Source organism: Erithacus rubecula (genome assembly GCF_903797595.1).
Source record: "Erithacus rubecula genome assembly, chromosome: 22".
NCBI classification, from domain to species: Eukaryota; Metazoa; Chordata; class Aves; order Passeriformes; family Muscicapidae; genus Erithacus; species Erithacus rubecula.
In genome coordinates, this window is record NC_136674.1 from 4,987,348 (window position 1) to 5,012,643 (window position 25,296).

The following is a 25,296-nucleotide window of genomic DNA, read 5'->3' on the forward strand; positions in this document are numbered from 1 at the left end:
CTCCAGCCCAATTTTCTCATCAGAAACCAACCCAAAGAAACGAAGAAAGAAAAAAAAAAAACCAAAAAAAAAACCCAAAAAACTCCCCTCTCCCAACTCTTCCTGCAATTAGGGAGTGATCAGCTGCCAAAATGAGTGCCTGGGGCTTGGCTTTCCCCAAAATGTTTATTTTATTGGAGCACAGATCACATTTGGAAGAGTTTAGGGAGGCTGAGGTCCCCTCTTGCTCTGATGAGAGCCAGAGCACGAGAGGAGCTGCCAGCCCAGCTCCCAGGGTCCTGCCTGTCCCTCTCCCTCCCTGAAAAGAGATTTTTTTTCCCCCTATTTTTCCACCTAATCCTTGGCAGGTCCCTATTCCTGCCCTTCCCACCAAAATCCCAACATCTCTGGTGTCCAAAGTGAAGCCCACCAGGGATCCTGCCATGCTCAGGGATGGATCCAAGGGAAAATTCCAGCTCCTGATGGTGGGTACAGTTGATTTTTTGGGGGGACGGGGACCCCTGGGATGGATTTGTGATGTCCCATGTGGGGCTGGTGGACTCCAACCCCATCCAGGGGGTCAGAAAGCACAGAATATCCCAAAAAACATGCAGGGATTTGTGCTGGAGGAGCTGCACAGGCAGAGGAGGAGGAGATGGGCAGCCAAGAGCCTCTCACCTGATTTTTGGCCAGGTTTTAATCAGAATTTGCACATCCATGGAGCCACAAAAGCTTTGTTTCACCTGGTTTTCAACACAGCAGCAATCCCTGTCCCTGTGGCCATTCTCTTCCCCTGCAGGGGCAAAATTTGGGATGGGATGTCTGGGATTAGGGAGCCTCAGGATAAGGAGCTCTGAGCAGGGTGGGGCTGCTCCTGGTGCTGGAAATTCCAGCTCTGGGATGCATCTGCTTCACATTAACACCAAATTCTGGGTCCCCCTGAGCCCAGCAGAACAGAGCCACCATTGTACCCTCAGTGAGCAAGAACAGGATACAACCTGACCCACTGCTGCTTCCCTTCCCCAAAATGGGAATTTTGGGTGATTTTTTCATCTTCTCCAATGAGAGGGTTTCTCAGTGCCCCTCTCTGTAGCAGCAGCAGAGGTTGAAACTGAATTTTTGGCATCCTTTGGGTTGCTTTTCCTGCCAGGCACAGTTTTTGGTGCAGTTATTTCATTTTAAGGTGCCTTCCCTGAGCCCAGAGACAGCACAAAGAGGCTGCAGCCACTCCTGAAAAGCCAAACAAAGGGAAAAATCCAGGCCAGGAGGATCAGCTGGAGCTGCCCAAAGCAAACCCCCTGCTCCCCCAGCACTCCACTGCTCCTGGCAGGTTATTTCCCTGCTGCTGGGGGGATTCCAGCCTCCAGCTGCCCCAAAGATGAAAGCAGAGCAGGGAGCAGAGGTGGGGGATAACAGCAGGGATGTGATGCTCTGCTCTGAGCAGCCAAACACTGCCCAGCTCCTCCAAATTCTGCTGGACAAGCAGGAAAACCACAAAAACCTTCCCTGGATTTTCCCTGGCTTTGCTTCTCAGCTCCAAATGGAAACATTTTGCCTTTTTCTCTGCACCCACCCGTGATGAGGGTTTGTGTCACTGTGGGAAAGATCAGCCCAACAACAAATCTTCCCAAGTAATTTGTCCATATTATGTCAACACATACTTTTATTTTTTTTTTTCCCCTCCAAATCTCCAGCTTATCATATTTGGGATAATGAGCCCCATTTGAGAGGGCCCAGCTGATTAAAGCAGGGGGTGCAGCAGAGATCTGGCTCCAGATGGGCCAGGGGATAATCCTCATTCCCCAGAGCACAGGAGGGTGAATTCATCCCAAAAAAAACCCCCAGCTCCCCAATCTGGACAAAGGGAAAGCCAAACTCCTTCAAGAACACAATTGCAATTGCCACCCTGGGCTGGACAAAAGGAATCAGCCCTGGGGCTGCCTCCTTTGGCACTGGGATGTGTCAAAACACAGCCTGGCAAAGCCCAAAGGTGTCCAGGGATTTTGGGCCTTTTCCTGGAGGTGCAGAAAGCTCCTTTTGAGATGCAAAAGAACCTTCTGTGCTTTATGCTCCAGAATGGTTTATTAGTTTTTTTTTTTCCTCCATCCCATCTCCCAGGAGCTGGGGGGTGTGTGAGGATGAAGGGTCGGGGTGGAAGGGGCTGAGCTCAGTTTGTGTCACCCATGGGGGCTCTCAGGGGACATTCAAAACCCCTGGGGATGGCACAGCCCCTGCTGTCACTGTCCCCATCTGCAACATTAATTTAAAGCCAAATTTCCAACCAAAGAGAGGAGCAGCAGCAGCAGGAGGTGGGAACTGGGGAGTCCAAGTGATGGATGAGCTCACTGAACACCTTCACTCACTGCCTGAAGGGGCTGGAGAAATCAAATCCATGTAAAGAGAGCCAATCAAAGCTGCATCATCCAGCTTGATTGTCTTAATTGGGAAACACAGCCCGGGGTGACAGCCAGGCTGGGCTTAAATGGAGCAGTGATGCCTTTCCCCCATGCAGCAGCATCCAGGCACCAAATTGCCCCTCACCACCTAAAAAAAAAAGGAGTCAGTGGCTGTTTGAGACAAGACAAATCATCACAGAGTGTCTGGATGGTTTCCAAGCTGGTGAAATGAATTATTTTCCCAGCTGATTCCTCGTTTAATAACAATTTCTACCGGTTGGTTCCTGGCTCTGCAGCCTGAGTGGTGGGGATGGATTTAAATAATCCCCACCATGTGTCCATGGAAAATCTCATTTCCACTCTGCCCAGAAGCAGAAGAGTAATTATTATGAAAAAAAAAAAAATTACAACCCCACACTTTTCTATCAAAAGCCTTTTCTAATTAAGCACTGGACTAAAAGACATTTAAGGAGGCACAAGCACCCAAGTGCAAGGAGGTGGGAGGGGAGGAAAATCAACAATTCACTGATTCAGCTGCAGGAGAGAGGAAAGAGGAGGATGAGGGTGGCTTGAAATCCAGATTTGAAATCCCAGGTAGTGCCTTAAACCCCAAAATTTATAAGGCTGCAGTGAAAGTCAGTGGGGAGGGGTGTCCTGCTGCTCTGCATCACCTCATCCCAGCCTCAGGTTGGTTTTGATTTATTTTCCAGCATTTCTGACTGGCAGGAGCAGCAAAAGCAATGCAAGCCTTTGTCAGGGTCAGTGTCCATCAGTGTGGGGGATGGTGCTCTGCAGTTTGGGTCAATTGTTCTCAATTCTGGGGCAGCCCAGACAAGGAGCAGGGCAAGGGCTCATTTTACACCTGGCAAACCTGAAATCCTTCCCACGTGCCAGCCCTGTGCCACCAACCCGGGTGGCATTTCAGAGAAAATGAATTATTCACAGCTCAGCTCCAGCAGCTTCCAGTGCAGGTTTTGGGTAATGGGCAAGGTGTGCCAGGGATAACCTCTGCCCCAGCCAAACTCAGCTGGAAAAAGAATGAATTTCCACCCCAAACCTGCTGCTCTGGTGGCCAAAGAGCTCCCAGAGGCTAGGAGGGATTTCAGCACCTGCTTGGGGTGGTTTGCTCAGATCCTGCAGCTCCCACTCCAACCAGCACAGCAACAAAAACAGATTTCCCCAGAATATCATCAACAAAAACTCCCTGGAGTTATTTAGAGATACCTGGAGGCATTTAAAAGATTGGAGAGCTTGGCTGAGTGGTGGATTTGATCTCAGAAGGTTTTTCAAGCCTTGGTGACCCCAGGATGGTGGCAGCTCCTTTAACTGCCACAAGCCACACGTTGCAGAATGATTTCTCAACTCACAAATCTTCCCTCCCCCAGATTTGCAGCATTCCACCTTTCCTCCCATTCCATCTGCTCACAGTTTAGCCCCATTTCCATCATGCCAAAAGGCTCTGACTCTTTCACTTCAACAAGAAGCATCACAGCATTTTCCTTTTCAGCCTCTGGAGCCCGAGCTGTGGTGTTTGGTGGCCTCTCCTGAATTCTTTTGGGCCCTTCAGCATCAGCCAGCAGGGAGAACTGGGTGGAAAAGGAATTCCTTGGGTTTGTTTTCAGCCTCTGTTTTGCTGTGACATTGACACACTCAGGCTGCTGAGCTGGGAGCAGCTCAGGACATCCCTGTGCACTGGCAGGTCCATCCCTCCCTGCCTGACACCAATCCAGGGATAAAGTGCAACCCAGGATCACCCTGACCTGAATTTACACCCTGACACCCTGAATTTACACCCCACCAGCCTGAAAAGAGAATTTTTTAACACCAAAGCCCCTTATTGCTGTGCATTATCGACTTTAAAATGACACAGCTTTCTTTTTTTTTTTTTTTCCTTTTATTCCTCTCTCATTCAAGACATGCATCTCCAGCTGGATGGAATCCTTCCCTTCTTCCCACTCAGCCTGTGCTGGGTGATTCCTGGCCTTGTTCCTCCTCTCCCCTCCAACATCACACCCCATTCCCATCAGGACAAAGCATTTCACCACAGTTTTTGCTTTTTGCACAGTCACAAAACCCTGGGGCTGCCAGAGGGATATTTGCACATCCAACAGTATTTTTGGAGAAGAGATTCATTGGAATTTCTACATAACAAGGAGCTCCATCCCAGCTTCAGAGGGTTGGGATTTTGCCTTTTTTCTGGGAAGCAGCTTGGGCACATTTAACCCCAGGTTTAACCTGCCCACCCCACCCAACCCATCAACTGGGGTTCCACAAAAAATCCCAAATCCCAGCCAGGCACATGTAAAAGACCAGCCCAAGATATCTTGGAATATCTTGGAAAATGGATTTTCCACAGAGCAGAGGAGCAGTTTGTGAGTCACCCAGCCCATCAGAGAGCACAGCAGGGGCTGAGCCTGCAGCCAGGCAGGTGCCAGAGGGAATCAGCTCAAGGGACACAGCCCAGAGTGAGCAGGGAGCTGGGAACACAGAGACTGACAGGGCAAATCAGGGTTTGTTCCCAGCCCAGCATAAGGGAAAGAGAAAAGTCACATCTTGAGCAGCTATAAAAAACCCAAAGAGCCCCAGACTGGCAGATGGAGGAGATGCCCCATGGCCATGGAGGAGAGAGAGGACAGAGGTGATGGAAAGGGCATCCCTGGGATGGAATTACATCCAACTGCTTCTCCCAACTCCTTATTGGTACCTCAAAAAATTCATTTTTTTTTCCTCTTTGGGAACCCCAACAAATCTCCTCATTTGTAGGAAAAAGCCAAATCCCAGCAGCCCTGCTGGGACCAGCTTCCTCCTGCTCTTCAGCACCACAATTTCCCAAATATTCCTGCCAAAGCACAGAAAATATTCCCAATTTATTGAGCTGGCTGAGCCCTGTGTGAACCCCACCAAAACAAAGGTGTCTCCCAAAGGCTTTCCATTCTCTCTCCCCAAAAAAATCTTAATTTCTGTGTCACTCCAGGCCTTCCCATCACATTAAGACATTTATTAGAGAGAATTACTCAGTGCCTGTGGTTAACCCTGCCCATTCCCAGTTTCCCAAAGGGATTTCCCACTGCACCAAACATCTCTGCTGCCTGGGGACCCCCTCCAGCACAGCCAAGCTGGTGACAAGGACAGACACACCTTGCAGGATATTTTTGGTGGCTATTCAACATTTCTAGAGAAAAACCTCTGGCCAGGCTGGGATTTAAATGCTGAATTTCAGGAGTAAACAGAGATTAAATTTGAATTTCCAGCTCTCAATCACAAAAGTAGGGTAGGACGTGCTCAGAGGTGGCTCTTGGGGCAATTAACAGGAATAAGAGACTAATTAATCAAATCTTTCTGTGCTGCAGGAACAGAGGGGGAACAGTCCTTTAACACCCACAGACAGGAGCTGGAGTTCAGTGCCCATCCTGGGGATGAACTGAGCACCAAAGCAGGAATTTATCTCCTGAGGACAAGGATTTGAGTGACCACACTGAGCTTTGGCCAGCAAAACCCAGCAGATCCAGCCTGGTCAGGAGCAGCTCTGACCCTAAACCTGGGCTGACCCTAAACCTGGCACTGCTTCCCAACCTGCAGAACCACCAGAGCTCTCTCCACACCCACAGCCTCAGGCCATCCTGCAAAGAGCTGAGAATTTGGGAATCCCACTGCCAAAAGTGGGAAACTCCAGCATCACCCCAAATCTGTGAGTTCTGAGGATTTGTGGCACCCTGTGTCCTCTCTGCTGCTTGGGATGACACCCCATGGGCACAGGGGGAAGGGATCACCCACACACACACCCCACAGGCTCCAGCTCCCACATTCCTGCTCTCTGCACACTCACACACAGAAAAATGGGATTTCAGTGGCCAGGAAACCCTGCAGGTCCTGCTCCAGCCCCCTCCCACTCCTGGATTTGTGCTGGAGGCTCTCAAGGCTCCCTTTGTTGCAGGAGCTCCAACTTCTCTCTCTCACCCACCAGCTGCCACAGCAGAGGAGGATTCCCAGCCACAAACATTCCCTCTCTGTTTTCCAAAGGGCTTCTCCCACCACAAAAACTCATTTTTAAACTATTTTTCCCCCTCTGTAAAGCAATGCAAGCAGGCAGTGCCAACATGAAAGCCCAGTAGGCAGAATTCCATGTTTTGTGCCCCTGATGAAATCAGGAGTGGGGTGGGAAAAGATAATTGCTGCCATCAAAATGAGGCTGCTCAACCTCTGAAAATTCATCCCTAAATTCAAACACCTTCAGTTCTAACAGGTCTCTGCACCTGGAAGCCAAATGTCACATCCAACCCTCGGGTAACCAGGGGTTAAATCTGTCACAGCCTCACAGAGCCTCCACTTTTCCAAAACCTGCCCCAAATTCTTAATTTTCCTGCTATTTTCAAGGTTATTTCTGATGATTTCACATCAGAGGCTGGAAGGAGTTCAGGCTGAATCCCAGGTGTCATCAGCAGAAAGGACAAATGGCAGAGAAAAAAATGGGCAGGAGCTCAGGAAAACCAAAAGTGAGAAAAGAATCAGCTCCTGGCTCTTTTCCAGGTGCCAGCACTGGGGGATTTGCACAGGTGAGGGCTGGGAGCTGGCAAAAAAAAAAAAAAAAAAAAAAAAGAAAAAAAGAAAGGGGTTTAGAAAGTGCAGAAAGTGCCACACTGGCTCAGGCTTCATTTTGGGGATTTCTCTGCTTATTGCAGAGCAGCAGCAGAGTTTAAAAAACCCCACGAATTTAGGTGCTTTATGGCATTTAGACTTAGCAAAATACCAAGTTCACCTTCCAGCAAACCACAGCCACCTCCTAAAAGAGCATCCAAACAGAAATCCTGGAAAATCCTTCCCTCCAAAGCCTGGCTGGGGCAGAGGCAGCAGCCAGAGCCCAGTGCTGGCAGCCCTGAGATCACTTCAGCCAAAACCTCACCCCAAAACCTCACCCCAAAACCTCATCCCTGCCCCTATAACCCTGGGAAACCTCAGCTGTTTCCTGGCTGCAGATAAAACCTTTACACTGCTGCTCATCCCAGCCTGGGGATTAAGGACAGGGATTGGGAATTAAACACACAGGGAAACAAAGCAGGGCTCGTTTGGGTTTTGGTTTTGTTTCATTTTCAAGGATTTGGAGTGATTTTGGGGCTGTAAAAGGCTCCATGATGCAGCATCAGTGGGACTTGAACAATGCCCTGATGGGGTGACAAGGGGGGAGCATTTCCTTTTCTAATTAAGAGGAAATCCTGCCAGGGTAATTAGCTGCTGGTCATTACAGCCTGGGAGCTCCAACACTGCCCCAGTTTCTGCTGCTTTACTGCAAACTGCAAATTCCAGCCACCAATACACCTAAAAAACCACCAAAACCGTGGGTAATGCTGCTGATGAAATAATTTCTCCACGTTTTGGTCTCTCAGGACAGCACTTTGTAAGGGAGATGTGCTCCTAATCCTATTTGACCACTCAATCCTTTATTTCCTTGTGTTTTATTTTTCCTCCTGTGACCACGTTCCTCCCCTTTCCTTACACATCCCAGTTTTTTATTTATTGGGAATTAATTTTATTGAATTTTAAAAATTATTTTTAAAATTTTATTGGATTAATTCCCACTACAGCTCAACTGCAACCAAATCTCTCCTGGGACCACAAGCCAGCACCTGGACACAAATCCTGACTCTCCCAGATTGCAGTTCATTTCTCTTTCTCGCTTCTTTAAACAAAAATAATAAATTTATAATGCCCAACACAAGGTAAACAAGCAGAAAACAAGCAGCCCTTTCTATTCCCATCATCCACAGGTTTCTCAGCTCTGTGGATCCAGGGTGACACAGATGGGAAAGCTTTGCTGAGGAGCTGCATGAGGAGGGGATTTGGGTTATTTTTTCCCTATTTTTAACAACAAAATTCCTTCTGTGTAAACTGCAAGCCACGATGTGCATGGTGACAGTGCCTGTACATTAATTAGCAGCTAATTAGGAGCAGGGAGCAATTTGGGAGGTAAGGGATGTTTGGAGGATGGATGGCTCAGGTTTTCCAGAGCATTCCTCCTCCCTGGGCACTGAAGTTCTGCTCTCCTCTGCAGCAGGGGAAGGAAGGAAGGGGAAGGAAGACGAAAATAAAGGAAAACACCTCTGGGGGAGCAAAAGGAACCACAAATGGGGGAAATGCTGGTGAGACTGGAGAGGAGAGAGGACTCTGGAGTTTGGGACACCCCAGCTCCCTTCCCTCCATCCCAGTGGAAGATGCAGGGAGCAACAGGCAGCTCCCGGATTTCCCAGACGCACCATGGCAAACCCTCACTGTCCCCAGTGGTGTCACCCTGGGGGTGGCAAGGCCACCCTGGGGACAGTGACCCTGCAGGACTCACCAGGACTGAGGTTTCCTCTTGACCATGCCCTGGCGTCTCCACTGCGAGTGGGGGCTCAGGTGGTAGGTGAGCTGCCTGCAGAGCTTCTCCATGGCCCCCAGGGAGTCTCCTTCCTGCAAAAACACCAAAAACATCAGGGTGAGCCTCTGAGGGAGCTCCTTCCTGCAAAAACACCAAAAGCATCAGGGTGAGCCTCTGAGGGAGGCTCCTTCCTGCAAAAACACCAAAAGCATCAGGGTGGGGGCTCTGCAGTGCTGCCATCCCACCCAAAGGATGCTCTGAGCCTGGAGGCTCCAGCTGGGAGCTGGGAAGAACAAAGGGACCCAAAACTGTCTGGAAAGGGGAAAAAAACTCTCAGATTGCTGAGATTCTGCAGAACTAATTCTTATTCTTATTCTTATTCTTATTCTTATTCTTATTCTTATTCTTATTCTTATTCTTATTCTTATTCTTTCTTCTCCCTTCTTCTTCTTCTTCTTCTCCTTCTCATTCTTCTTCCTTTTTCTTCTTCTTTCTTCTTATTCATCTCCTTTCTTCTTCTTCTTCCTTCTTGTTCTTGTTCTTCTTCTTTTTCTTCCTCCTCTTGTTCTCCTTCCTTCTTCATCTTCTTTTTCTCTTTCCTTCTTATTGTTCTTGTTCTTAATAATAATAATAATAATAATTTGCTACTATCATTATCATTGTTATGATAATGATACCACTTGACACCACGCAACAGCTTTCAGCACTAAAATTTGGCAGAGATTAATTAAATTTGGTTAAATTACCCATTCATTACCACCAAAAAACTGTTCTGTGAGCTGATGGAGTCTTGGGAAGAGAAAATCTCACCAAAATCTCACTGCATTGAATTGTTAGGAGAAATAAAAACATGAAGAAACACAGTGTCTCCTTGATTTTGACTCAAATTTCCACCCCAAGGGATGCTGGCTTGGAAAACTTGAGCTCTGAAAGTTTCTAAGGATTTGTGTCTAGAAATTTTAGGTCCTAAAAATAAAATAAAACCCAATCCTCAGTGTCCAGACTGCTCACTCACGCTTCAGGATTTTCATACACACAATCTGCAAAAATTCAAATAATTCATTCAATAATTCACCCTCTCTGAAAGGTCACAGGCAGAGATGAACCTGACTGGAAGATCAATAATGATAAAAAACCCATCCAAGATGTGACAATTTGTGCTGCCTGCCTGGATTTCACCTGCTGCATCATTAGGAAGACACAGGAATTAGAGAAACATAGAGAAAATTAGATAAACAGCCTGAGCTGCTCAGGGATGGCTCAGGATTTTCTGGGGAAATTCAGGCAGGAATTCTGAGGAAAGTGCTGCATCTGCTCTGCCTGGACAGCCAATTATTGCTGCCTTCACACCCCCCTGAGAGCTCAGGTTTTGCAGCCTAATTTATGCAATTTATGCAATTTATTCAATTTATTCTCCCCCTCACCTCTGCATCAGTGGAGTGGGAACAGCCTTATAAAGACATCATAAATATTGAATTACCAGGGAGCAACTGGGATTTGGACAAATCACTTGGGGGTGTGCAGGGAAACAATTACAGCAGGTTTTCTTAGGATGAAAAAAAAAAACAAAAACCCAAAAAACACAACAACCACACAGCCAGGAGATCTCTGCAGGTGGCTGGGACAAAAATATCACTCAGGATTTGTGGGGTTTGACTCCACTCTAAGAATGAAGCACTGATATAAATTGACACACAAATCCAGGTGGTTCCCATTCATCACAAACTGATTTTCCAGGTGATTTTCCACTGATAATTCCAGGGTGGTTCTTGCCCAGCTCCATCTGCACTGAGGGCAGAGGATTTGGGTAAAAATTCCAGATTTAGGGCATGGAAAACCCTGGGATAGGAGCCACCTCCCACCTGTGATTCCCAGGAAATCTGGGTTTGTAGGAGCACATTTCAACCTTCATTTCCATCACCTCATTCACCACCATGCTGATCCCAAAATCAGGATTTTAATCCCACAAATTCCACTCCTCAGGCATCCCCACAGCTCCTCTCCCACTGCAGGCCCTGTGGCAAGAACCAGCCCTGTGCAATTAACACTGAGAAAATTAAGAATAATAAGATTTAACCTCGTGTTTCCCACTGGAAAAGCAACAATTCCTTAATCAGAACCTCAAAATAGTTTGGGAAGCAAAATATATTTTGGGAAGTTTTGCCAGCAGCACCTTCCTGGCTGTGGAAGCACCAACCCCAACGTGAGAAGAAAACACAAGAGATTTTGACACCTCCCTATATTTTTATTTTATTTATTTTTTACCCACAGTGAGCTGCCAGGTGCCAGCAGCTTTTTTGTCTTTATTTTTTATTTTTCAGCATTGCAGCAGCCTCCAAAATAACCCTGGAAGAGACAATTCAAGCTGTTCTCCAGCCTTATCCCAGCTGAGCTGCTGGGGAAGTGAAATGATTCACATGAGGAATGTGGAGAAGAAGCTGAGAAAGTAAAATAAAAATTAAAAATAAAATAAAAGCTGCTGGTTCAGATGTGCCATTTTGCCTTTTCAATGAGAGGTTTTTCTTTTCCTCAAGCAGCTCCCAGACCTGCAGATGGCCAAGGGAAGATCTGAACTTCCCATCCAATTCCTGAAGGATTCAGGCCAAAGGATAAATTCAGAATTCAGCCCATCCTTGGTGCAGAGGGATCCCAGGGAAGAGGCAGCAGCAGCACAAGGAATTTTTTCATCCTTTCTCCACATCCTCCCAGAGCCACCCCAACCCTTTCAACCCTTTTTCTTCACAAGCTCAACTCCCAAACAAACCCTGCAGGTCCTGGCACTTTTTTTTGGGGTGGTTTAATACATGATTTGGAGCACATGATTCAATCTTTAGATAAAAACCCCAGTGAGAAATAAAATTCCCATTTCAGAGCCCTCCTAAGGCACAGGATGGGCTCCTCCCTTCTGCACATCTCATTCCTGTGGGTGAAACACTAATTTTGTTCTTCAGGAACTCCCATTTTTTTAGGTTTTTACCCAAACCTCTGCAATTCCTCCCCAAAAACTCGTGTGCAGGAGAAGGGACTCTGCTGTGCCAAGGGCTCCAAACAAAATCTTTTCCCTGTTCCTGGTCCAAGTCTGTCAGGAAATAATTGGAGCTGACTGATCACACCCTGGTGGGAATGAGCCCAAGAGCTTGTTTGGAAAGGGAATCAGCTTCAAAATCAGATTAAAATCAGATTAAAATCCAGCCCAGCTCGTGCTGGTGAGGTTTGAACCTTGAGGAATGGGAGAAGGGATTGACCTGGAGGAGGGATGATGCCAAATATTCCTGTGGGATGCTCCCTTTGCCTTGGGAAAACATCCCTGCTCCAGCACCAGCAGCACCCTCAGGAATGAGAGAAAAAAAAAAGCCACAAACCCCCCTGGGCAGATCCTGCTGCTCCCAGGGGTGAAAGGCTTCCCACAACATCAAAATCAACACCAAAACTCTTCCTGCCACCATCACTCTGCATCACATCACTCATGGAAGGGCAATAAAAATCTGATTTTTGTGGTCAGAGTGCAGGGAAACCTCAACCTGCAGAATCCCACACAGTGCTGGGTTTGGGAATTCCCTTTCCATGGAGAAGATAACAACCAAGCAGAAAAATTGCATTTTCTCAGCACCAGAGCCCAATTCCAGCAGCAAACACTCCTGAAATAACACACAGGAAAGGCAGCACACAAGATCTAACATCACACAGGGGTGGGAATGTGCATTTTTTAATCTGGTTTTTTGAACTCTGGGAGGAAAACTGCTGGGACATGGGATAGCCCACACACACAGAGTGAGTTCAGCATTCCCAGGTGATGCTGCTGGCAGGAGGAGGGTTGGGATGAGCCCTTTTCCTGAGCACTGAGCTCCCCCATTTATCCAGCTGATAAATGCTGGGGAGGAGCCTCAGCTGAGCTCCTGCACATCCAGCAGCTCCACATCTGGAATCAAAAAATCCATCAAAAATCCATCACAAATCCATCAAAAGGGATGTTTGCTCCCACTGCACCTCCACAGCTCCTGCAGGGACACAATCCTGGGTCACACACAGCACAAATCCCATGGGCAGCACCTGCATTCATCCCTTTGGATTTTAGCTTTTATATTTTCATTTATTTGTAGCCCTGCAGTTCTTCAGTGGATCATTGTTGTTCCATTCTGGGCAGACACAACAATTCCTGTCAAGGACACCTCACTGCTTCAGACCCCAAGAAATGGAAACAAAAGTGAGTTGAGGGGAGTAAATTTGGGGTAAATGACTCCATCACCTGAAGCTGTAATTGGGAGATTAACCCTCAATATGCAAATGGACCAAACTTATAAAATGTAAAAACCCCATGACCTGTGGTCCATTTTGGGTGTAGGCCCTTGAGCAGGAGCTTCACCTGCCCTAAATGCACCTGAAGGCCCTTCAATAGTTATAAATAAACTGATTTTTTATTCCATTAATCCTTGTTTTTTGGTAGCCCAACAAGGCACCACAATGAGCTGCTGGCAGGAGCAGAAATGCTGCCCAGCTCCTCCTTCCCTCCATCCCTGCTGAGCAGCTCCAGGCTCAGCTCAGGGAGCTCCCAAAGCCCAGCTTTGCAAGGCCCAGCTCAGGGGAGCAGCTTTTAGGCAATGCTGGCAGAGCTCCAGCACAATTCCTGGTTTTTGGCTGGAGCAGAGCAGGGCTGGAGCAGAGATTTCCCTGCAAAGGGCCCCTTCCCCTGCTCTGCTCCAGCACAAGGGGAGGGCTGCAGGCTGAGCTGGAACCCCCTAAAATGGGAGCAGGTCCTGCTGCTCTGGGTGAAGAAATGGGAATTGGTCAAAGCCAGGGATAGATGGGAGCAGGCACAGTTTGGGATTTGTGTCCCAAACCCAAAGATAAATGGGAGCAGGCACAGTTTGGGATTTGTGTCCCAAACCCAAAGATAAATGGGAGCAGGCAGAGGATGAAATTAGGATTTGTGTCCCAAACTCAGGGATAAATGGGAGCAGGCACAGTTTGGGATTTGTGTCCCAAACACAGAGATAAATGGGAGCAGGCAGAGGATGAAATTAGGATTTGTGTCCCAAACTCAGGGATAAATGGGAGCAGGTTGGGATTGGGATTTGTGTCCCAAACCCAGAGACAAATGGGAGCAGGCACAGTTTCGGATTTGTGTCCCAAACCCAAAGATAAATGGGAGCAGGCACAGTTTGGGATTTGTGTCCCAAACCCAAAGATAAATGGGAGCAGGCAGAGGATGAAATTAGGATTTGTGTCCCAAACTCAGGGATAAATGGGAGCAGGCACAGTTTGGGATTTGTGTCCCAAACCCAAAGATAAATGGGAGCAGGCAGAGGATGAAATTAGGATTTGTGTCCCAAACTCAGGGATAAATGGGAGCAGGTTGGGATTGGGATTTGTGTCCCAAACTCAGGGATAAATGGGAGCAGGCACAGTTTGGGGATTTGTGTCCCAAACCCAAGGATAAATGGGAGCAGGCACAGTTTGGGATTTGTGTCCCAAACACAGAGATAAATGGGAGCAGACAGTGGCTGAAATTAGGATTTGTGTCCCAAACTCAGGGATAAATGGGAGCAGGTTGGGATTGGGATTTGTGTCCCAAACCCAGAGATAAATGGGAACAGGCACAGTTTGGGATTTGTGTCCCAATCCCGCATTTGCAGCTGAATTTGGTACAGAGCTCTTTCTCAGGTGAAAACAAAACATCAGTGAATGCTCTGAAAATCCTGGTAACACTCTCAGTGTGTCAGAAAATCAAATCAAAGCTAATTTCCTGGGAAAAAAAAAAAACAAAAAAAACCCCAAAAACCTGCCAAACCTGCAGGAACCCTGACCCCATGGCTGAGGCATCACCCAGCACCTGCTGCTTTCACCACCCCTGGTCCTGATTTTTCTGCTTTTCTGTCCTTGGAATCAGAGGGATTTCACCAGGAAAAACAACCCTGGGATGAGCAGGGCTGTGGTTCCACTGGGGATAAATAACCCTGCAGTCACTGCATCACCAGCTGGGCAAAATTTGGGTCCCCAAACTGGACCAAATTACATTTCAGGGCTGCTCCTAAATTCTGCAGAGCCTGCTGATAAAGATGTTATTGCAAATTAATTTGTTGTCATTAAAAAAATGAATCCCTGGGGATGGGCAGAGCCCTGGGGGGCTGCACCAGGGCCAAGCACTGTGGAAAAGAGGCCAAATTAATGATTAAAGAGCCTTGGTGGAGGATTCCTGCTGCAGCACAGCAGGGGAGTGACCCAAATTAGAACAATTAGCCATTGTCTGGGGGCTGCCAGGAAGCAACAGGAGTTTTACTTATTTATTTATTTTGGGGGCTTTATTACACAGTTCCCACATTGCTGTCACTCATAATCAATCTTAAAAAGAACAAAATAAGAAAAAAATAAGAAAAAACAAAGTGTTGTCCTGCAAATCTTAAATATGAGAACTCCCTGGCCTTCCCAAATCCCTTAAAAATTAATTTTTTTTTCCCCACTCCCTTTTTGTTGTTCTTTTAGAATTCTCACACTTGCCACATCCCTTTCTGATGCTGCAGGATTTGCAGCTGTGATGCACCAGAAGCTGTCCAGGCACAGACCACACTTATCCTGGGAACACCATTCCCTGCACAGCAAATATTTGGTTTGGAGACCCCTCAGCCAAGAATTCTGCTTTTCATGCAGCTCAGCAGACAATGAACCTTAAAACATGACCTATTTCACACCTGAAAAATAAAGAGAATGAGGGATTTCCTTCCAGATCCTCCTCCTTGGGGGTTGTTTTTGTCTTGGGTGATCAGCTAGGACAATAGAATAATAGTTTGGATTATTAAGCAAAAAAACCTCGAACAGTTGAAAGACAAAAACCCACCACGTTCACGATGATAAATGGAATTATTATCCAGTTAAACAAAGGCATAAAGCAGTGAGACATGCCCTGGGAACCCCAGGGGAGAAAATCCTCGATGGTTTAATGTGCATCCAAGCAATTATCCCAAATTAGCAGGAGGCAAATCCCCAGGGACAGACCCTGGGCTTTGCAAAGGGTGACAGCAAAACGGAGAGGAAAGGTGACAATGTCCCCAGGGGTGAGGGATACACACCCTGTGGGATCCCAGAGGGGGAATGGGGACCCCCAGAGGGGGAATGGGGACCCCAAACACTCCAGGGACCCCCAAAGGGAGAATGGGGACCCCAAACACTCCAGGGACCCCCCCCCCAAACGGGAAATGGGGACCCCAAACACTCCAGGGACCCCAAACACTCCAGGGACCCCAAAGGGAGAATGGGGACCCCAAACACTCCAGGGATCCCCCCAAAGGGAGAATGGGGACCCCAAACACTCCAGGGACCCCAAAGGGAGAATGGGGACCCCAAACACTCCAGGGATCCCCCCAAAGGGAGAATGGGGACCCCAAACACTCCAGGGACCCCAAAGGGAGAATGGGGACCCCAAACACTCCAGGGATCCCCCCAAAGGGAGAATGGGGACCCCAAACACTCCAGGGACCCCAAAGGGAGAATGGGGACCTCAAACACTCCAGGGATCCCCCCAAATGGGGAATGGGGACCCCAAACACTCCAGGGACCCCAAAGGGAGAATGGGGACCCCAAACACTCCAGGGATCCCCCCAAATGGGGAATGGGGACCCCAAAGGGGGAATGGGGACCCCAAACACTCCAGGGACCCCCAGGTCTCAGGAATCAGGGGGTGAAGCCCCAGTGCAGAGAAGATGAACCCCAAAAACCAGGACAGAGCTCTGCCCACCCCAACCCTGCAGCTGCAGCCCCAAAACAGCTTTTCCTGCTTTCCCTGCTCCCCCCATTTAATGGGATCCGAATTTAGGACTCTTCCCTTTGATGTTGTCACCAGGGGCTGAAGTCATCTGATGATTTTCTGCTTTGCTTCTTCCCTTTCTCCTCCTCTCTGTCCCTCCCCCTCTGCCCAGCCCATTGTTCCTGCTGACATCCCAGCCCCACTTTTCCCCCTGGGGTTTTTCTCCAGCAAATCCTGGGAGACCAAGAGGTAGGAAAAGATTAAAATCCATTAAATTCACCATTCCCCCAAAACATCCCACAGGCAGGAGGTGAACACAGGGGTTGGTGATTGTTCCTAAGGAGAAGAACCAATCTTCTCTCAATAAAAAGTTAGACTTTGAGAAAAGCTTGTTAGAAACCCCACTGAACTTCCCATCCAGCTCCCTTTGACACAGGAAGGAGCATTTTGGAGATGCTACTCAGAAAACTCACCCCATCACCTGAAAAACCCCAAAACCAGCTACAAAAAAACCACCCAGTGAATCCCAAAGCCAGGTCTGCAGAGAGATTGAAAATGGATTTGCATTTTCAGAATAATTCCAGGCTGTGGCTGCAATGAGCTGCAAGGCAGGGTGAGAACACAGACCCTGAGCAGCATTTGGGCTCTCAGCACCTTTTGGGGATGCTCTGGCAGCTGGAGGGGTCCTGCAGCAGATGGCAGGGGCTCAGTGCCAGGCCAAAATTAACATTTTGTGGAGTTCTGTTTGACAGCAGCACAAAACTCAATGAGGGGGAAAGGCAGCAACTGGTGCAAAATGGGAGAGGGACAGGCAGGGACACCAGAGGGGACCTGCCAGAAGGTGCCATGAGCCCCAAATTAACCCTACACTGAGCATGGCACTTGCTTTAATTTCAGGATTAAACAAAACAAAACAAAACAAAGCAACCCACCAAAATAAACAAATAAACCCCCACCAAAAAACCAACAAAGAAAACCCAACAAAAAACCCCAAACCAAAGCAAAACAAAACAAACAAAACCAACCAACCAACAACAACAAAAAAACCCAAAATAAAAGTAAACCAAATTCCCTAATTCCAGGCAAGTCTGCCAAAGCTGGACACCCCAGGGAAGTGTCACCTCCCCTGGGCACAGCCAGGTTCATTTCCAGCTCTCAGCAGAGGGTTTGTTCCTGCTCAGCTCTCACAAATCCCACCACAAACCCATGGGAATCCCACCAGCACCACAAACCAGGACCCAGCAATGAAACCCTGAACTACCCCCAATGAGGAGCTGATGAAACTGCAGCAGTGAAAGGCAAAAAGGAACAAAGGGAAGGAATGGAACCCACTTTTGCACATTTTCCCCCCAATTCTGCCAAAATGACAGCCCAGAATGAAAAGCAGTGAAAAGCAATGTACAGTGGGGTTTATCTGGGGATGAGCAGGATTGCAGCAGCTCAGGAAGTTGTTCCAAATGATCCTGGAGTAATATTGCACTTGGACTTCAGAGGAGCAATTAGAGAAAGCAATAAAATCTGAGGTGATAGACAGCCCTGAGGGGAGCATGGAAGAGAAAGGGAAATTAAAAAAAAAAAAAAAAAAAAAAAAAAAAAAAAAAAATATATATATATATATATATATATATATATATAAAACCAGCTCAGTTCATATGGAAAAGGAGTGGGAGCAGGGTGGGGATGGCAGGGAGGTTTTTGCATTTCCCAGCACTGTGAACCCTCAAAAACCCCCCTGGGATGTGGGGAGAGGCTTTGGGGCATCCCAAAAATCCTGCAATTCCTGCAGGGTACCCAGCAAAGAAGCTGAAATTTGGGGGGTTTTGAGGTTTTTTTTCAAGCCCACAGCACAGGGCAAAGGCAGGATCACTTCAAAATGTGCCCTGCCAGCCTTCAGGGCTGAAACACGGGCTGATTGCAGCCCCAAAACTGCTCAGAGTGGCTCATAATATTAAAAATATTTATTAGGTGAGCAGCCTGTGCTGCCTGGACCAGGTGAGATGTGGCCACAACCAATTCCTCACCCATCAGGAGAGAGGAGAAACCCCTCCAGGTTTCCTTATTGAACACTCATTTCTGCAAACTCACACTTCCAGCAGAACATTTTCCTGTTTGCCATTCCCACGGCTGGGCTAGAAACAGATCCCAAATCTCTGCCCTCCAGCCATCCCCCAGGCAGGTCCCACCACCCTCCTCAGGGGAATAATTCACCCTCCTGCCAGGGACAGGCAATCCAGACCCCCCTTCCTTTGAGAGAAATGATATTCTGATTAAAACCCAAATGAGCTGGACTCAAATGCCAATTACCAGCAGAAAACATCAATAAAATGTGTTGTTACTGTTTAATGAGGTGGCTGGTGCTTCATCTGTCACTTCCCTTGGGGACACTGGGTGAAGAAAGGCTGAAATTTAAACTGGGAAACTCCAGCCTCACTCACAGGTAACTGAAATATAAATATCTTTTCCAGTCCCTGGTTCATTTTTTAATCCTCTTTTTAATAATTTAATCATCCAACCCATGTGATGATGCCCATCACCCACAAGATGCTCCTGGGGAAGAAAGAAGGGAAGCTGAGCACTCCCCTTGCTGCATGATGTGGCACCTGACATTTGGGAAGCACTGCAAAAAATCCATCTCCAGGCTGATAAAAATCCACCCTGTGGCATTTCCAGGGCTTTGCAGATGGTTGGGAAAGGTTGTTCTGTTATTATGGGAGCTGAGCAAAAAGGGGGCCTGGCAATTCTGCCAGCTGGCACTGAGATTTGGGGCTAAAACAACCCAAAAAAGGATCAGGAAAATGAAATTTTGATAAAATGTCACCTTGGCCATGCTGGGCTGGTTAAGGGTGGGATTTGATCTGAAATCTTTTCCAGTCTAAATGATTTTTATGATCACAGTGTGATTAAATGGCCAGTGTGATTTTTGTGATCAGAGTGTGATTAAATGGTGACATTTCTGATTTCAGGTGGGAATGGGGATGCTGGGAGCACATTCCTCAGGCTGGGAGGGATCCAGGGGCTTCCTTACACCCCAAAGGGTTTGGATAAAGGAGGAGCAGGCAGGGCTCAGGTCCCAATTTACAAAAACCCAGTTAAGTTCCCAGTAGTGGCACCATCACAGCCCATCCAGCCCTTTTTTCCCATTATTCCCTTTTAGATTTCATGCTTAAAACCCCTGCAAAGTGCAATTTCCCCCATTTCCCAGGCACTCAGCTCAGCTTCAGCTCTCACACAAAAGCTCTGGGGAAGGAACATCTCTCTTTTTGCAGAGCAAACAACCAGAGCTGCCCTCAGTGGGGTCTGAGCTTTCCAGATTTTTTCCTTCTTCAGGACATCTTGCAGATGTCTTAAATACCCACAAAGAGGGATCTTCACACTTGAAGCAACACCAGAAAAAAGCAAAAAAGTACCCAGAAAGAGCCATTAATACAGAATTGAGTTAAATCCTCATAATCCACTCTGCTTTTGCATCATATTTTGGGGGTTTAGAGGGGTTTTGTTTATAGATCAGCTCCTTTTATGATGTTTCTTAAAGCAGAAAACAAATAATACTGAATGTTCTGAGAGCACTTTGGAATCTGAGAGGTGTGTGGGATTTTCCTTGCAGAGCAAAAGGAAAAAAGTAAAAATCTCACTGGGGTTGAAGAGATCAGCCTGTGCTGGAGTGTCCCTCAATGTGTCACTGCTTCATACCCACAACTTCACCTCATAAGGCTGAAAACCAAACCTGATGTCAGGACCTTGGAATGATAATTGGAATTCCAGCTCAAATAATAGCACAGGTGGCAGGGGAGCTGGAGTATGGGGATATTTATTGGGGATAAAATCCCTGAGCTGCTGGTTGTGGTGCCCTGATCATCCCCATCCTGCACAAACTGAGCTTATTAATCCAGTTTTAGCCTCATGGCACAGCACAGAGGGGTGGTAAATAAGGAGAAAAATGCTCATTTTAGCTCTGACAGAACACATTTTTAAAATGCAGGGCACAGAAACCTCAGTATCATTTGTAAGTCTTTATCCCACAAGCAGCACAAGGGCACCAGCCCTGCCCAAATCTCCACTTTCCCCTTTCCCCAGAGTTTATCCCAAATCCAACAAATCCCCAAGCCTGACTCACTCCCTATCACAGCCATCAGTCATCCACACACATGTGGCTTTGGGCTGTGGAAAAAAAGGAATTGCTTTAATTTTCCAATACTTCAGGGCCAGATATCCCTGCTGGCAGGACAGCTGTGAGTTTTTCAGGGGGGCCCTTTGCTCCTTGCACAAAATTTGTGTTTTCAGCTCCTTCCCTCTGCAAACCCAGCAGGGTCAGGGTACCCTGGCTGCTCCATCCCACAACATTTGGCTTTGCTGGGGTGTTTTGTCCCTTTTCCTGGCCATGGGGACAGGCACCAGCAGCACTGATTGCTGGCTCTGGATTTTGGGAGGTGGCTCTGCTCTCCAAGGAACCTTTTCCGTGAGGAGAGAGAGGCAGGAGGGTAAAAGACTGGAGAGAAAACACTTGTTCAGATGTCTTTGACTCAAAGCAAACACCTCCTTTCCTAGCTGGAAAATTTTCCTGCACAATCTGAGTTTCCTGAACAGCAAATCTGCCCCTTCCAAGGTTTTGGGAACCCCAAAGGTGACCAGAGCTGCACTCCAGCACCTGGCTGTGCTTGAACTGCATTACAGCATCTCTGAATAGGAGTGGAACCAAATCCAACCCCTTGGACTTCCAAATGATCTGGAAAACAGATTTTCCTTGTCTCCTTTTGCACCCCAGCCTCAGGCCAGGCTGGGATCTCAGCAGCACCTGGGAGATGCAATCCAGCCATGCACACCCACACAGAACTCACCCAACATTTCCACCTCCCAAATTCCTCCTGCACAGCACTCCAGTCACAGCTTTGGGTTGGATTTGCTGGAATCAGCACTCCCTGAACATCACACCACACTGCAGAGCCCAGGCCAACTTTTTCCTGGCCATGCAGACTCAGGCTGTGTTTACCCAGGGCTTGGAAAAATGATTCAACTTTTATTTTAGCTCAGAGGAGAGACCAAGGGGTCACCTTTAAGCTAGGGGAGGTATAAATAGAAATTGAGTGAAAAAAGCAATGTACAGTCAGGAAAACCTCTCCAGGAGGGAGGAGAGAAGCAGGACCCCATAACCCTGAGCAGGGATGTGTTTAAAAAAGAAGGTTAACAGGGCCCAGGTCAGCTCCATCCACCTCTGGATGGATAAGGACAAGCTCCCAGCTGCCTCACTATATATATTTATATATATTTGTGCCACAGGATGCAGGGCAAGAGCCAAAACTTCTGCAGCACTCCTGGCCCTGAGCATTCTCCTGCCAAGCCTCTGTCAAAGTGAAATAAGGCTGGGGGAGAGAGGCTGGAAGGTGGAAAATAACCCTAAAGCCTGCAACATTCTGGGGACTCAGCTGCCAAAAAAACCCCAAAAAACAAAAAACCAACCCAAATGGTTTAAAGGGGTGTGGCTCCACCTTGATGCCATGCTGTAGGACATGGGGCAGCCATTCCTGGTCTCTGGGGTGCAGATTGGGGTCCCTGGTGTCCCCTGCAGCCACCCCACCCTTCCCAACACCTTTCACTGAGTGCACAGGGTTTTATGGAACCCTTCAGAGTCACTCACACCACAGACAGCACCTCTGTGGCTTTGCCTCACAACATGAAAGAAATCTGTACGTGCTTCAAAAAAAAAAAAAAGCAATTTCCCTTCTTTTTAAACACTGGTGGAAGCTATAATTGAGTAATAATTGAGTAAAACATCCACAAGAAGAGGCAGTGATTGACTCCATCCCTTCAGACACTCTCACAGGAAATTAAAGACCTGTTATTAGCAGCAGATATGAGTGATGCCTGCAGGTCCATCCACCCATAGATGATCCCTTGCTCAGGAAGAGCCCAAAAACACCACACACAACTCAAAAGGAGCACCAGCATCAGCCAAATATCACAGGCTCAGCTGTAAAACCTGATTCTCTTAACCCACACCTCCCCAAAACTGAGGTGATTCCCCCTGGCACTCAGGAAGAAGCTCCACATTCCCAGTTTCTCACAGGTGAGAGGAGTCTGTGGCACCTACTGGTTTGGGGCAGTGGATGTATCTGGCCAGGCTGATGATGAGGTCGTGAGTGATGGGATCCACCAGGTTTCGGAAGCTGGCGTAGCGATAGAGGACATCATCCAGGGAGGTGGACTCCATCCCCAAATCCTGCAGGACAGGGCAAAGCAGCAGTGTTAGGTGGAAAAGCCAGGGGTTCTTACAGTCCTTGTTGGTGGAGATGATCCCCAGCTGCTCCCACTAAAAATGTTGGAGGGTTTTTGTTTTTGGTGATAAAGAGAAGGAAGGGATGTTGTCTTGGGGTGCAATACAGGATGTGGCCAGAAATGGGAATTCTGTCCCCATCTGGAGCTGGGTGGGGGAGTGACCCTGATCTGGCACATATTATCTGCTAATGGGCCAGCTTTAAACCAGCTGGGCAATCATCTTTATCTTTCCCACGACCCACCCTTCATCCAGGAGATATCTCCTGTTAATGGGCCATTGTTAAAAACTGGGTGTGGCAGCAATTCTTATCACTGTGGGAGATATCTCCTGTTAATGGGCCATTGTTAAAAACTGGGTGTGGCAGTGACTCTTATCACTGTGGGAGATATCTCCTGTTAATGAGCCGTTGATTAAAACTGGGTGTGGCAGGAATTCTTATCACTGTGGGAGATATCTCCTGCTAATGGGCCATTGTTAAAAACTGGGTGGGGCAGTGACCCTGATCTCCTGGCACACATTATCTGCTAATGGGCCATCTTTAAACCAGCTGGGGCAATCATCTTTACCTTTCCACAGCCCATCCTCCCTCCAGGAGATATCATCTGCTGCTGGCCCATTCAGTCCCACTGTGTGACTGATAAAATTCCATCATCCCACTGGGAGATGCTCCAGCCAGGGGAGCAGCCAAGCCTTTCCTACCCAGATAAAAACTGAGATTTTGGACACCAAGGTACCTTCTTTCCACTGGATTCCAGAGGAAAGCCAGACCTTTCCACATCATCCCTGCACCTTCAGAGGAAACTGCACCTTCTCCAGGAGCACTGCTCCAGCTGAACCACATCTGCCACTGCAGGAGGATGCAGCCACCATTGAATGGGACTGCTGCCACCACCCTGACTGACTGACGGGTGTCAGCTTGGATTCTGACTCTGGCAGGGTTTGGGATTGTTCTTTGTAATACTGTATTTCTATTTTAACTTCCCTAGTAAAGAACTGTTATTCCTAATTCCCATATCTTTGCCTGAGAGCCTCTTAATTTCAAAATTATAATAATTTGGAGGGAGGGGGGTTTACATTCTCCGTTTCAAAGAGAAGCTTCTGCCTTTATTGGCAGACACCTGTCCTCCAAACCAGGACAGACACCCTGTGTCACCCTGAGGGAAGCTGCACTCCTGGCCTTCACCTGCTCTGCAAAGAGGCTTTAGGGCTGCAGGATCAGCCTCCTAAACCTGCTGAGCTAACAACAGGAGAAAAGCCAAGATGACCCCAGAGAGCATCACACAAATGAGAATAAAGGCAGCACTGGGTGAGCTCTGCTCACAGGGAGGGAAGAACCAGCCCAAAACTGCAGCAGTGGGGACAGGAGGATGGACTGGGGTGAGGGAAGAGCAAAATGCTCCCAGTCCTGGGAAGGAGTGGAAGCTCTGCCTTGGAGACTGCACAAGGGGGAGTCAGGGGGAGTTCAGATGGAGCTGATCCTGCCCCAGGGATGGGCCAGACCTCTGAGATCCCCTCCAAGGCTGCTTTCTATGCTTTGGAATTCTTAGACTGAACAATTTGAGGAATTTTGGCATTCATTGTATGAAATACATCAGTGCAGAGGGATGAGGGGGGAAGGGTTATACACAATGCACTCCTTTTACCTCACATATATTTGTGTATATAATACCCCAACACTCTTTTTATTCCTTTTTGAACTTGATTTCCTTCCCATGGAGCTGGTGGCACCTAGCACCAAGAATTTCCTCTTGGCAAACACAAGCAGTAACACCTTGGCACCGTGCAATAAATTAAAGCTTGTCCTGAGCTCAGCCCCAAAAAACCCACAGGAAGGCAAACTGCTTGTAGGTGTGGATGTCCTGTGATTTCAGACAGGTTGAAAATAAACATCTACACTTAAAAAAAATAATCCACTTGCCTTCAGACCAGCAGCCTAAGGGATCTCACATTACAGCAATGTGACAAGTGTCCATCCCACGGGTTTCCTTGGCATTTTTAGGATCAGCCCCACAGCACTGCCTGAGTTAACATCAACTCCTTGACTGCTAACAAGTTATTTAGTGTAAAAAAGAGCTGAGGCAGCTGAAAAACACACAGGTGTGAGGCTGCTCTGCCTTGGGAGCACCAAAAAAACCTTGGAACAGCAAATCCAAGTGGCCACAAAACCCAACCCAGCACCTGCCTGCTGAGACCAATGTTCCCAATTGGGAAAATCAAGTGGTCAAAGTGATTCCTGGTTTGTCTCAGGGCTCCTGCCAAGTTGTACTTAAAAAAAAAAAAAAAAAAAGAATTAATCTCAGTGTAGAGAGCTTGGGCTCCTTTGCAAGAGGAAGAAGAAATAGGAATTGTGCAGGGATGTGCTCAAAGGAAACTCCTGCTCTTCCACAGTGTGGATTCACCTTGCCAGCCTGGCAAAGCTCAGCATCAGCACTGAGCAAACATTAGATAAAAGCTGAGTTTGGTCCATGATCTCTGGAAAACACCAGGCACTGCCAAAGAGCCAATCTGGGACTTGGGACCTCTCAGGATCAAACCAAACTCAGCACATTGCCCCTTCAAG

The 25,296-nt window shown here is 47.7% G+C and overlaps 1 protein-coding gene across 1 annotated transcript in view; it reads right to left on the reverse strand.

The window, feature by feature from the left end:
- The window catches only part of LRRC75A (leucine rich repeat containing 75A), a gene marked incomplete at its 3' end in the record, with an annotated part of 48,030 nt that overhangs the window by 4,341 nt on the left and 18,393 nt on the right, over positions 1–25,296 (reverse strand). Inside the window, exons 2-3 of the mRNA XM_079325086.1 lie at positions 22,551–22,679; positions 8,707–8,819 (exon numbers count right to left, since the gene is read on the reverse strand). Coding sequence (XP_079181212.1) covers positions 8,707–8,819; positions 22,551–22,679 — 242 coding nt within the window. The remainder of the gene's footprint in view (positions 1–8,706; positions 8,820–22,550; positions 22,680–25,296) is intronic.